We start from the raw sequence: 14,525 nt of genomic DNA on the forward strand, positions 1-14,525 counted from the left end.
CAAGGTGAGGGGCAGGAGGTTTAGGGGGAATGTGAGGAAAAACCTTTTCACCCAGAGGGTGGTGACGGTCTGGAATGCGCTGCCTGGGAGGGTGGTGGAGGCGGGTTGCCTCACATCCTTTAAAAAGTACCTGGATGAGCACTTGGCACGTCATAACATTCAAGGCTATGGGCCAAGTGCTGGTAAATGGGATTAGGTAGATAGGTCAGGTGTTTCTCATGTGTCAGTGCAGATTTGATGAGCCGAAGGGCTTCTTCTGCACTGTGATTCTGTGATAGTGATACTTGGAAGGACCACTTAAAACAATTAGAATCTCTGTTTAGAAAACTGCAGTCAGTTGATTTGGTAATAAGCCTTGCCAAAATTGGGCATATTGTAGGGCAAGGACAAGTGCTGCCAAGAAGGTACAGGCATTGGCGGAGTTCCTTGCCCCTAATACTAAGCAGAAGATCATGAGTTTTTTGGAAATGTGTGGGTTTTACCACAAATTTGTACCAAATTTCAGCACTACAGCTGCTCAACTGACGGACTTGCTACAAAAGAAATCTAAGGCAGTGTGATTGGAGAGAGCCAAGCAATTTTTGAAAGGCTGAAAACAATTTTGATCAATGAACCAATGTTGACTGCTCCAAATTACACTAAAACTCTTCAAAGTAGCAATTGATGCTAGTGATCTGGGGGTAGGCGCTGTCCTGTTACAAGAAGACAAATCGGGCATAGAAAGGCCAGTGGGCTGCTTTTCCAAAAAACAAAACCAAAAATGATACACTACAGTGGAGAAGGAAACCCTGGGCTTGCCATTGGCTCTTAAAACATTTTGACATGTATGTCTGCCACAGGGAGACACTGGTATACACTGATCACAGCCCACTAGCCTTTATGGAAAAATTTACAAACCTGATTGCCAGACTATTTCATTGGAGTTTATTACTAAAGATTGGTTCCTGGGATGACAGGGTTGTCTTATGGTGGGAGGCTGAGTAAAAAAGGGCTATACTCTCGAGTTTAGAGGGACGAGAGGTGATCTCAGTGAAACAGACAAGATTTTGTTTTTAATTTATTCTTTCGTGAGGTGTGGGCATCACCACCAAATCAGCTGGTGGCTTGAGTGGTTTGCTAGGCCATTTCAGAGGGCAGTTAAGAATCAACCACATTGCTATGGATCTGGAGTCACAGGTAGGCCAGACCAGGTAAAGACAGCAGATTTCCTTCCCAAAAGGTCATTAGTACACCAGATGGGTCTTTACAACAATCAATGATAGTTTCGTGGTCACCATTACTGAGACTAGCTGTTATGTTCTTGATTTTCCAGATAGGTTTCTCATTTGAGATATCAAACTTTAGTTACAGGCTGAAGCAGCAGTTACACACTTCCATCAAACTCCATAACTAGAAGAACTCCCACTCTAAGGCTCCCTGTGGTTAGAGCTGATTCATTCACACTGTCACATGATACTATACAATAAGGCTTAAAGCTAAAGTTACTACATTCCTTAAAGCTACAATCACTACACTAGCTTTTTTTAATTCCAGATTTTTCATTAATTGAATTTGATTACAGCAACTGTCATGGTGGGATTTGAACCTTTGCTTCCAGAGTATTAGCCTGAGCTTCTGGATTACTAACCCAGCAACATTACCATTATGCCATTGCTATTCTGAAGGGGCTTGGCAGGGTAGCCTTGAGAGGTTTCATCCCCTGGCTGTGGCATCTAAAACATGGGGCACAGTCTCAGTATCAGGGCCAATCATTTCAGACTGAGATGAGGCAAAATTTCTTCGCTCAAAGTGAATCTTTGGAATTGTCAACCCAGAGTGTTGTGGATGGTGCATCGTTAAGTATATTCAAGACTGAGAATGACAAATTTTTGATCTCTCAGGGAATCAAGCAAAATAGGGAGCAGGCAGGAAAGTGGAGTTGAGGTAGATCAGCCATGATCATATTGAAAGGTGGAACAGGCAGGTACTCCCATTCCGATTTCTTATGTTATGCAACTTGCGTGGCAGTGTGTCGTCCGAATATTGTTTGAAAAGCACAATTAGAATGCTGTTTGCTACTGAGTCCGAATGATCAGAAATCATTTGCACCACTAACAGAACAGGCTTACAACATTTCAACCTGGGTTTGGTTCAAATTCAGAGGTGAGTAGCCACTAGACATTGCTTCTTGCTTTCAAATATTTGCATTTCCAACCTTGCCCTTGTGAATTTAGAGAATCTACACGTCTTATCTGTCTGAGAGTTTTATTGCATCATTTTGCACATATTTGATATATTTTTGAGAGCAATGCAGCTTAGAAATATAAAATAAACCTTCAAAATCTTAATTCATCCAGCACAATATATGTATCTCATCAAATAACATTCGATCATGGTGCAAGAATTATAGATTACAATTGATAGGGATGAGACAAGATATTACAATTAGCAATCAAAATTGAGTATAACAAATACAGAATTACATAATTCAATATGGTTAATAACTAAAATATATTGAAAAATTTCTAATAAAATGCAGATCAGAATTTACAAAATTCTATTGAAATAAAGAACTCCCATTAATCTGCTGTATTGGAAAGTGCATAAATGATTCTTGAGTCAAGGAGTGTTTTTAGTGCCTTTCACTACTTTCCTTTTTGGGTTGTACTGTTCAGTTACTTGTCATTGTGTTGGATATTTTAAGGTCACAATTACATGTTGCTCCCTAACAGATCATTAGCTGCAGTCAGCAAGACTCGCTTTAACTTGTACGTTTGTGAAAACTAACTGCTGCTTACATCACACTGAGCTGCTTCCAGTTCATTACCGTACAAAGAAATCTCCAGTAACTTTATAGATTGCCTACAAATAAGTGAGCATTTTGCAAACTCAGTCTCATATCATTTTGCTGTTTTATTTCACAGGATGTGGGCTGAAAGGCGAATGTCTCAGAAACCTCAGCGAGGATGTAGTGATCTCCTTATTTCACATCCCTGATTACCCATAGTTGAGTAACCCACACTTACCTTTAATTTTGTTCCATCCTTTACTCACAAAGACTTAACAGCAGAGATTTAACTGTATAAAGTGAGACAGTAGGAAAGTTAAACCCTAGGCTTGCTGTCCTTTCCTGCTTTGCTATCATTTTTTTCCCCAGACTTTCAACAGTTGGATCCTCGGTCCAAGGGAGCTTTGCTCTTGACCAGACCTTGGCCCAGAAATGCTTGCTGTTGACACCAGATCTCGAGGGCTCACTTTACCGAGTTACACTCATTTCCCTAGTACAGCAAATATCAAAAACAGGTATGGATTTATGGCAGGTTTTGGTCTCACTGCATTTCTCCAGGACTTCCTGGATGGGTGGTACTCAAGTGCCTAGTGTAGATTGAAAGTAGATAGAGGATTCGCCCGATCTGATAATATTCTTGGTCTACAAATTCACTTCTTGTTATTAAAAGATTTGGGAATTCTGGAAAAGGCATCAGACACAGGACGGCATTAGACCTTGTTCTGGGACTCTTGCTCACCCTGGGGCACATGGCCACCTGGAAGATTGTTGAAAAGGTGCAAGGCTCCTCCTGCCCCGGGACAATGTTCAGTCTCTTGTAACGGCTGGAGTGGATGAAATACTTGTAGTGAGGAATATGGCTCCGTGCCGACACTTCAGCTGGCAACAGCCAAGAATCACCCACTGGTAGGAACATTATCCTATCACATTAAATTAAACAGTTAGGGAAGACATTGGTAGTAATAGCTTGCCTCAACTTTCCTCACCCTATAGGCATCTGTTACCTCTGATATGATATTCATGAAAGATGTCCATATTTAATGTAGGCAGCTTTCCTGAAGCTGCTGTCCAGTATACGCAGTCCTGGCACTTCACCTTGTTGGAGACGTCGGTGTGTCGGGGAGGTCAGGGAGGTTGGGGAGGTCGGCGTGTCGGGGAGGTCGGGGAGGTCAGGGAGGTCGGGGAGGTCGGTGTGTCGGGGAGGTCAGGGATGTCGGTGTGTCGGGGAGGTCAGGAAGGTCGGGGAGGTCGGTGTGTCGGGGAGGTCGGCGTGTCGAGGAGGTCGGCATGTCGGGGAAGTCAGCGAGGTCAGGGAGGTCAGTGTGTTGGGGAGGTCGGTGTGTCGGGGAGGTCAGGGAGGTTGGGGCTGCCGGTGTGTCGGAGAGGTCGGGGAGGTCGGTGTGTTGGGGAGGTCGGGGAGGTCGGTGTGTCGGGAAGGTCGGGGAGGTCAGGGAGGTCAGAGAGGTCGGCGTTTCGGGGAGGTCGGTGTGTCGGGGAGGTCGGGGAGGTCGGCGTGTCGGGGAGGTCGGCATGTCGGGGAGGTCGGGGAGATCAGGGAGGTCGGGGAGGTCGGCGTGTCGGGGAGGTCGGCGTGTTGGGGAGGTCGGGGAGGTCAGGGAGGTCGGGGAGGTCAGCGTGTCGGGGAGGTCGGCGTGTTGGGGATGTCGTTGGGGATATCAGGGTGTTGGAGATGTCATCCTGCTGGAATTATCACCGTGCTGTAGCTGTGGATCTGCTGGAGTTGTGCGGGAGTGAGGAGTCAGCCATTGATGATCTTCTCACTAATGAACTGCGGCATTGTGTAAAGGATCAGGAAGATAAAGAGAGCCAGGATGACTATGACCAGCAGGCCAATTATATACCATTTGTAGTTCTTCCAGATAAAGTAGACAAAGGATTTCAAAGGGTTCGTGAACCAGTTGAAGGATGTGTTGGGTCGACTGGAGAATGATACAAAGACACAAATTAGCCAAACAGCTAATAGCAAGAACATTAAGACTATTAAGCAAGCAGCGATGCCATATTTGTTGTATTGAGGGTCTGATGTGTGAGAACTTTCAAAAAATGTGCAGGCTGGTGTGTCTCTCAAGCATTACTACACACTTTCCCATTCACCCTTTCCATGTCAGTAACCCCGGTGACAATCAGTCTTTATCTTCCTCCAATGTTGCCCTTTCTCCACAGCCAAAGGTTCTTTTCTGTTGTGGTAAGAGCCTGACTGAGACCATCACACAACCCTCACTTTCACCTCACCCATTCCCCTATGGCAGAACAGGAATAAAGACCCCACAGCCTACAATTCAATTAAGGGAAAGGTGAGGTCAGCTACTTTGGCTTTGGGAAAATCCAGTCAGAATATTAGGTGGAATTGTGTGGAGGCAATGAGGGTCTCGGCTGCTGGCCGGAGAGCTGGCGAGACCCCCCCCGCATTGTCTCTTTTTGGGAAGACCTGTCGCACCTGTGTCACTCAGGCACTTGACAGGCCAGCAATGGGCCTTCCCACAGGGTAGAAAACCTAAGGTGTAGAAGTCCTGCCCATCGAAATGTGCCAGCCAATCGGAAGCAGACAGCTCTTCTGTGTTCAGCAGCTGATCGAGAAGGGGCCTCGGCACAAGTGAGTGATGGCTGGAGGGGTATTGTAGGGTTGGGTTCACAAAGGAGGGGGCAGGGGGATTGGCAGGGACACAGGGGTGGGTCTCATCATGGCACCCCCCCCCCACCCCCCCCGCTGCCTTTGAACGAGAGACCCATTCAGGGAGCCCGCAAACAAATACACCAGAGTTTGCCTATTGTGCTCCCTGCTGCTTGGGTAATACCAACAGTGGCAGGAAGAAGCCTTTAAACGGGCATTAATTGTCCACTTAAGGGCTTCAACTAACAGCAGGGTGGAAAGGCACCTCATGGGCCTCTCCACCATGGACTTCATCAGAGTGGAGGTGGAAAGGTGTCAGGGAGGTTGCCATCTGGCCAGCTGCCATCCTACCATCCAATTAAATGCTCCCTGCTACCAATCTCACCATGCAGGAGGTCACAAGATTCTGCCCATTGATTTCATGGAGAGAGACTTGGAGTTGTGGATTTAGGGGTCCAGGGATACATCAGTAAAAGCTAGTGAACATGTACCACAAAGAAATGCTTTATATCTCAAAAATGCTGGAATATAAAGGGGAGGAGGTTATATTACTGTAGAGTTCAAGTTAGACCCCATCTGGAGTATCTACAGTCAATTCTGGCCACCAGACCTGAGGAAGGGGAGATTGGCCTTGCAGTGGGTGCAGTGCAGAGTCAGCAGAATGATAGTAGGGTTAAATAATAATGTTAAACTTGTCTTTGTATTCTCTTCAGTATAGAAGATTGAAGATGATCTAATTAAGGTAATCAAAGTGATAATGGGAATCAACAGAGGCCAATGCCATAAGATTGGATCTAGGCCATATAGAAGGGAAATCACACGAGGGGAGTGGAAGTTTGGAACTCTCTACAAAATGCTGTAGATGCTGGGGCTCAATGGAAATATAAAAACTGGGATTGGTCGATTCCAATTGGGGAAGTGTGTCGAGTAGAGGTGATCAATGGAGTTAAGGTATTAATCAACCGCAATCTGACTGAATTGTGGAACAAGTTCAAAGGGCTGACTGTGCCTCATCCTTAAGCCAATCACATGCTCATGATGTCTGGTATTTCGATAATCTTTCCTATTGTCTAAGGATATGGTCACCTTTGACATTTAACCACATCCTTTTTTCCACTTAAGCCCTTTACATATCATTCTATCTTGTGTGTCTGCGTGTGTATACATGTGTGTGTATATGTGCATGTATCTACGTATGTCTGTCCACATTTTATTGTGCATGTGTGTCTGTCTGCATGTGTGTTAATGTATCTGTTTGCCTGTGTCTGTCTCTGTGTGTGTTACTCCCTCTCCTTCCCATCTCTTGCTTCCTCAATCCTACCTCCACTGAACTGTTAATCACACAACTTTCCCCCTTGGTCCCACTATTAGCTGCCATTGTTAACGGTTCTCTCTCCTCAGTACCCCTCCCCTACAAATCTGCCATCATCAACTACTCCTCGAAAAATAAACCCTTGACCCCACCATGCTTACCAACTGCTACCCAACCTTCAACCTCCCTTTCCTCTCAAAGTCCTTGTCACCTTCCAAATCTGTTCCCATCTTTCCCAGAACTCCATGTTTGAATCCCTCCAATCAAGTTTCTGAAATGGCCCTTATCAAAGTTACAAATGGCATCCTTTGTGACTGTGACTGTGACAAAGGTAAACTTTCCCTCCTCACCTTTCTCAGCCTGTCTGCATCCTTTGACACAGTTGACCAGGCCTGCTTCCGTTCTTATCTACCCAAACATTACCAGAGAATCACCTGCAATGGTTTCTCTCCCTGCCCCCGCACCGTTACCTCTGCTATCCCCAAGGATCGATCCTTGGCCCCTCCTATTCCTCATCTACCTGCTGCCCCTCGGTGACATCATCCAAAAGCACAGCATTAGCTTTCATGTGTACACTGACAACACCCAGCTCTACCTCACCACCACCTCTCTCGACTCCTCCACTGTCTCCAAATTATTAGACTGTTTATCTGATATCCACTTCTGAATGAGCAGAAATTCCAATTAAATGTTGGAAAGATGAAGCTGCTGACTTCAGTTCCTGCACAAACTTCATTCCCTCGCTACTGCCTTCATTTCTCTTCCTGGCTACTGTCAGAGGCCGAACTAGACCGTTTGCAACCTCAGTATCATGTTTAACCCTGAGGTTCACTTCTGACCACATCCCACTACATGATCATCATTAAGATCACCTATTTCTACCTCTGTAATATCTCCTGTCTGTACACCTACCTCAATTCATCAGCTGCTAAAACCCTCATCCATGTCTTTGTTACCTCGAGACTTAACTATTCCCACACTTCTAGACAGCCTCCAATGTCCCACGCTCTGTAACTTTAGGTCACCCAAATCTCTGCTGCCCACGTCCATTCCCCTATCACCCCTGTACTTGCTGATCTACATTGGCTCCCAGTTAAGTAATGTCTTAATTTTAAAATTCTCACCCTTTTTTTCAAAGCTCTCCACGGCCTCACCCCTATCGCTGTAATCTCCTCTAGTCCAATTACTCTTTGAGATATCTGCATTCAACTAATTCTGACCTATTCAGCATCCCTGTTTTGCATCGACCCACAACTGGTGGCCGTGCCTTCAGCTGCCTGGGCCTTAAGTTCTTGAATTCCCTCCATAAATTTCACCACCTCTGCCTCTCTTTCCTCTTTTAAGATGCTCCTCAAACCCTACCTCTTTGCTCAAGCTTTTAGGCATCTTCCCTAATATCATCTTATGTGGTTCAGTGTCAATTTTTTTTTGATAATCGCTCCTGTGAACTACCTGAGCATGTTTTACTACATCAAAGGCACTATACAAATGCAAGGTGTTATGCATCATATTCCAGTTCTCATAATGTTGACACCTGTAATGTTTATTCCCCAATGTCTCTACAGACACTGACAGGCCTATTGAGCATTTCCAGGATTCTTTTGTTTCAGATTTGCAGCATTTGTAGTTTTTATTCACTTACTTGGGCTTTTCCAGTGGTTCCGGTTCCTTGCGACCAAGGCCAACAGGACTTTTTTCTGCTTCCTCTACAGTCAGCAAGTGCATCTCAGCTTCTACTTTACCCTGTCATAAACAAGAATAAATATTCGCAAAGCACCTTATTTTGTCACTCAAAATTGCCTCGCCTCATCTCCCTATGATATCAATGTAGTCTCAGTTTAGCTGCCACTGTTTGAGGGATGAACATTAGCCAGGACACCAGGAAGGTTCTGTGTTCTTCCCTGAATAGTGCCATGGCATCTGCTTCAGATGGTTAGGGCCCATGTTTAACATCTCCAAGAACGCAGCTAACCTTCAGCCTTGCTCTAGAGCGTCCGTCCAGACAGGAGCGGGGCTCAATCCCACAACTTTCTGACTCACAACCAAGAGGCTTCCCCACAGAGACAGAAAACTTGAAACAACAATAAAAACTTGGAGGATGAAAGTCTGTCCCTTAAAGACATGACATAACTTCCCCAAAATCTTTTCTGTATTGATGAAGATATCACCATTACTGAAAAGAGATAGTACTGTGTAAAGAGAAAACACACTGAGTCATAAACCAGAGTTTTATGGGCCTCCGGGGGTGGGATGGTAGGTGGGGGTGCCATAAAACTGGGTGCCATGGCAGTGGCTCAGTACTTGCTGCCTCACCCATATGCCCCCGCTACAATTTCACCAGTGGCAGGTGAGATATTGGGCAGCCGGCTTGGCCATGGGCCAAATGAAGCCCTTAAGTGGTTAATTAATTGGGAGGCCCCCTCCGCCACATTTCCATCTCTCTATGTGAAATCTGGGGCAGACCGGTCACCAAGCATGAGAGGGTTTCTCCTTTTTGGGCTGCTTGTGCCAATCAGAGGCCCCCTGAAGTTTTACCCACTACCTTTCTCCTCCCCACTGTCCTGTCCAGTCTGCACACCCCACCCCCCCACCGAGGCCTGCCAGTGTCACCCAGGCAAAATCCCAGACTTACCTTTGCCCTGGCTCCATCGTCACAGCTCACTTTCCTCTGGAACTTTCTGCAGTCCCAGTGATGGCCACTGTTCCCAGTAGCACTGCTGGGATATGAGAGCTGGCAGCTATTTGATTGGTTGGCATCTCTCTGAGGTGGGACTTTTTCTCTGCTGGGGAAGGAAGGCCCATCTCAAACCAATGAACTACCTGATGCACATTAAATGGCTGTGGGATGAGCTGGCCATATGGGAACTTTTACATTTGGGGGCACAGGAATCCCACTCCTAGCATAAAATTCAGCCAGAGACATTATGACACAGGAAGCTGTTCATTTCAGAGCAATATTAGTAGAATGGTCGCACAACAGGGGAACCCAGCAAGCGACAGATTGATAGACAATGGCTTTGCTTAGAACTGGGTTAGGGTGACTTTACCCCCTGAACACTTCAATACAATGTCCAAATGAAAATTAAGGTTTACAATTTTCTTCCCCAATTCTCTTCTCTGCCAAAGGAATTGATCCAGACACAGGTACAATTCCCCAGGAACAGATTCACATTGGGATACCTTTCTCCATGAACAGAATAATCTCGGGGAACTCTTTCTACTTTGGGCCCCAGGTGTAAAGGGGCAATCTACTAACTCCGGGTGCCCACAGTCTGCAGCATTTATATCTCAGCTGAAGATGTCAGTAAGAGTCCATATCTCACCCTGAGTATGTAGGTATTGTTGGAGCTGTCAGTAAACTCAACATCCTCTATTTTTACTTTCTTCTTTTTCTTCTTTTTCTTCTTTTCTTCTTCTGCTTCTTCCTCATCTTCTGTGTCTTTAACTTTGATCATTGGCCACCATCCTTTCATCCGTTTGCCTCTTATGATGGAGGTGCGTGGACCTGCCTTCTCTTTTGCCATCTTGATGGTACATTGCTCAGCAGTCTTCGCTCCTCGAATCATATCATAAAGCTTCAATTCAACAGAACCTAAAGCAGCAGAAAGAAATCACTAGCATATTCTGCAATGATTCACTCGTGTGACTGAGGAACAGAGAGTTTGGTGAGTGGGGGAGTTTAAAATGTTCTTGTAAATCTAGTCTAGTCTGTAATTAGCAGTAACTGGAAAGTACTGTGTAAGTAGAGTAAGTTTCTTTCTTTCTTCCAGCCTTAGACAGGTAACGGCACTCTGCTGACCGAGCTGAGTAGGTAACTAGCTAACTGGTTGAATCTGGTTTCTCTAGCCCCAGTTCAGTTTTCTATAAATTCAAGGTTCTTTAGTGCAGCTGAGGAACTGAGTACATGCCGGAAAGTTTGGTGAGTGGGGGAAAGAGGTGTTTGTTTCCTTTTGCTTTTTAGTCCTGTAGGAGTTAGGTCTTTACTGCAGGGAAAGGAAAGAATCTGGGAAGTGGTTAATGTCTGTTCCAGTCCTAAGATTTAGGAGGAGCTTCAGCTCAGGGCTATTGAGCTGCAGACTCTGTGACACATCAGGGAGGGGGAAAGTTACCTGGATGCCTTACGCCAGGAGGCAGTCACACCATTTAGGATAGGAATAAAAACAGAAAATGTTGGAAAAACTCAGCAGCTCTGGCAGCATCTGTGGACAGAGAAACAGAGTTAACGGTTCGAGTCCATATGACTCTCTTCAGAGCTCAGATTGTGACTGCAAGTGAGGCAGGTTAGGGGACCCAGAGAGCAGGAGTGTGAGCCCCTGCAACTGACCTCTCAGCTTGTTTGGGTGAGAGTGGGGGCTGCAGGGTGGATGAGCTGGCTGACCATGGCACCGTGGTACAGGAAACCATTCAAGTGGGGGGAGTAAAAAGAAATGTAGTGGTGGTAGGGGACAGCATAGTGAGGGGGATTAACATTGCTCTCTGCAGAAAAGAGTGAGTCCAGACAGCTGTGTTGCCTGCCCGGTTCCAGGGTTTGGGACATCTGCTCAGGGCTGGAGAGGAACTTGCAGTGGGAAGGAGAGGATCCAGTTTTTAAAAAATTCATTCCCAGGATGTGGACTTTGCTGGCTGGGCCAGCATTTATTACCCATCCCTAGGTGTCATGGTTCATGTAAGTACCAACGACATAGGTAGAACTAGGAAAGAGGTTCTGCATAGAGAGTATGAGCAGCTAGGCACTAAATTAAAAAGCACAACCCCAAAGGTTATAATTGCTGGATTATTACCTGAGCCACATGCAAATTGGCACAGAAGACATAAAACTAGAGAGATGAATACATGGTTAAAGACTGGTGTGGGGGAAATGGGTTTGTGGGTCACTGACTCCAGTACTGGAGAAAGTGGGGTTGTACCGTTGGGACAGTCTGCACCTGAACCGTGCTGGGACCAGTGTTCATGTTAGCTGCATAACAAGGGAAGTAGGGAAGTTTTAAACAAAATAGTGGGGGAAAAGGGTCAAACATGGGCAGATGTGGTTTATCAAAGAGTAGAGACAAGGAAAGGGAGGAAGGTATTAATATGGGAAATGAAAAACAGACCATGACAGGAAGGGACAAGAGAGTACAAGTCTAAAAGTAAATCAACAGATAAGGCTAGAGGTTACAAAAATAATAAAAGGACAAAACTTAAGGTTCTGCATCTGAATGCACATATTTGAAACAAAACAGATGAACGGATAGTGCAAATAGAGATTAATAAACACGATCTGATAGCCATTACAGAGACATTGCTGCAGGATGGCATAGATTGGAACCCGAATATTGAAGGGTATGTGAAGTTTAGGATGGATAGGAAGTTAGGAAAAGGTGATGGGGTAGTTCTGTTAATTAAAGACAGCATTAGCACAATAGGGAGGGATGACCAAAATTCAGGAAACTATGATAAAGAAGAAGTTTGGGTATACATGAGGAATGATAAAGGCATGAAATCACTTGAGAAAGTAGTGTACAGACCTCCTAACAGTGGTCCCATGGTATCAAAGAAATAATGGGAGCTTGTCAAAAAGGTATGGAGATTATCATAGGGGATTTCAATCTACATATAGACTGGGATAATCAGATGGGCAAAGTTTGCATAGATGACAAATTCATAGATTGTTTTGAGGATAATTTCTCAGATCAGCATGTTCTGGAGCCAACCAGGGAGCAGGCTATACTAGGCCTAGTATTGTGCAATGAGATAGGATTTTTTAATGACCTCATAGTGAAGGCACCCCTAGGTAGCAGTGATCATAATATGATTGAATTTTACATTCACTTTGAGGGAGAGAACATTAGTGCTGTGTCTGGCTGCAGTAGAGAGCTTCAGTTGGAGATTGGTGACTGAGGGAGTTTAAGGGCTAAATTAAGAGTTAAATTCTATCTAAAGTTTAGTCTTTTTTTAATTTAGCAATTAACTAAAAGTTGCTGTTAGGGTTGGAGGAGACTGGATAGGAGAGGCCAGCAAGAGTGGTATAAAAGGGCATGAAAAACAGAGGCCGAGACCATGGAGGAGGGGCACACCCTCAGGGCCTTCAGGCGGTGGTGTTTGAAGTGATGTCATGGTTCAATGCAGGGGAGGCAGCTGATTGGTAAGTAAGGTCAGGAGAGTACTTCTACTTTTATGTTTTCTACTAATTAAACTGCTGCAGCCCATTAGCTTAAACAAAAGGTGAGGACTTTGGACTGTAGTGGGAGTGTTTGGAGTGGAATAAGGCCCCTAGCGTAGTTAGTATTCTTTAAAGGGAGTAACTAATGAGCTTAATCTAAAGGGAAGTCATGGCAGCAGAGCTCGCATCCATGATATGCTCCCCTTGTGCTATGTGGGAAGTCATGGACACTTCCAGTGTCCCTGGCGACCATGTGTGCAGGAAGTGTGTCCAGCTGCAGCTACTGGCTAACCACATTTCGGAGCTGGAGCTGGGGGTGGATTCACTGTGGAGCCTCCGCGATGCTGAGATTGTCGTGGACAGCGCGTTCAGTGAGGTGGTAACACCACAGGTAAAGACTGAACAGGCAGAAAGGGGATGGGTGACCACCAGGCAGAGTAGAGGAAGGCAGGTAGTACAGGAGTCTCCTGTGGCCATCCCCCTCTCTAACAGATATATCGTTTTGGATACTGTTGGGGAAACGACTTCTCAGAGGAAAGCAGCAGGTACCAACGACATAGTTTAAAAAAAGGATGAAGTCCTACAAGCTGAATATAGGGAGTTAGGATGTAAATTAAAAAGTAGGACCTCAAAGGTAGTAATCTCAGGATTACTACCAGTGCCACATGCTAGTGAGAGTAGAAATACCAGGGTATATCGGATGAATATGTGGCTGATGAAATGGTGTAGGTGGGAGAGATTCAGATTCCTGGGACATTGGGACTGGTTCTGGTGAAGGTGGGACCGGTACAAACAGGATGGGTTGTATCTGGGCAGGACCAGGACCAATGTCCTTGTGGGGGGGGGGTGTTTGCTAGTGCGGTCGGGGAGGGTTTGTGTGCAGTTTTGATCTCCCTACCTAAGAAAGGATATACTTGTCATAGAGGGAATGCAGTGAGGGCTCACTAGGCTGATACCGGGGATGGCAGGACTGTTGTATGAGGAGAGATTGGTTCGACTGGGCCCGTATTCACTAGAGTTTAGAGGAATAAGAGGGGATCTGATTGAAATGTATAAAATTCTAACAGAGCCAGACAGACTGGATGCAGGGAGGATGTTTGCCCTGGTTGGGGAGTCTAGAACCAGGGGCCACAGTCTCAGGATATGGGGCAGGCCATTTAGGACTGAGATGAGGAAAAATTTCTTCACTCAGAGGGTGGTCAACCTGTGGAATTCTCTACCACAGAAGCTGTGGAGGCCGGGTCACTGAGAATATTCAAGAAAGAAATTGATAAATGTTTGCATATTAGGGGCATCAGGGGATAAGGAGAGAAAGCAGGAATATGGCGTTGAGATCGAGGATCAGCCATGATCATATTGAATGGCCGAACAGGCTCGAAGGGCCGAATGGCCTGCTCCTGCTCCTAGTTTCTATGGGCAGAATTTTCTCCCCGTCGTGCGGGCTGGTCGGGAGCGGGTGCGGAGCTGATTGCTACCCGCAATCGGCAGTGCACCACCATTGTACGTGGGCGGGGCCAATTAAGGCCTGTCCAAAGTGACGTGCACCCGGAACCGCTCAGCACTACCTGTGCAGGTGGGGGGAAGAGGGAGAGTCGGGGCCAGTGCATTTTTGCGAATGAGCTCGAAAGAGCGCAGAAATCTCCCTGAGGCACGGAGCTGCTTCAGGGAGATT

General features: G+C 45.8%; 1 protein-coding gene across 2 annotated transcripts in view; it reads right to left on the reverse strand.

The window, feature by feature from the left end:
• Nucleotides 1–2,227: 2,227 nt before the first annotated feature.
• Nucleotides 2,228–14,525, reverse strand: part of fer1l4 (fer-1 like family member 4) — a 291,481-nt gene continuing 279,183 nt past the window's right edge. For both annotated transcript variants that reach the window (XM_078535361.1, XM_078535360.1), the window contains 4 exons: nt 10,035–10,303; nt 8,354–8,454; nt 4,630–4,707; nt 2,228–3,687 (listed from right to left, as the gene is read on the reverse strand). In XM_078535361.1, the coding sequence (XP_078391487.1) occupies nt 3,309–3,687; nt 4,630–4,707; nt 8,354–8,454; nt 10,035–10,303 (827 nt within the window). In that variant the 3' untranslated portion in view covers nt 2,228–3,308. The remainder of the gene's footprint in view (nt 3,688–4,629; nt 4,708–8,353; nt 8,455–10,034; nt 10,304–14,525) is intronic.

This window comes from Cetorhinus maximus, unplaced genomic scaffold (genome assembly GCF_964194155.1).
Source record: "Cetorhinus maximus unplaced genomic scaffold, sCetMax3.hap1.1 HAP1_SCAFFOLD_409, whole genome shotgun sequence".
In the NCBI taxonomy this organism is placed as follows: Eukaryota; Metazoa; Chordata; class Chondrichthyes; order Lamniformes; family Cetorhinidae; genus Cetorhinus; species Cetorhinus maximus.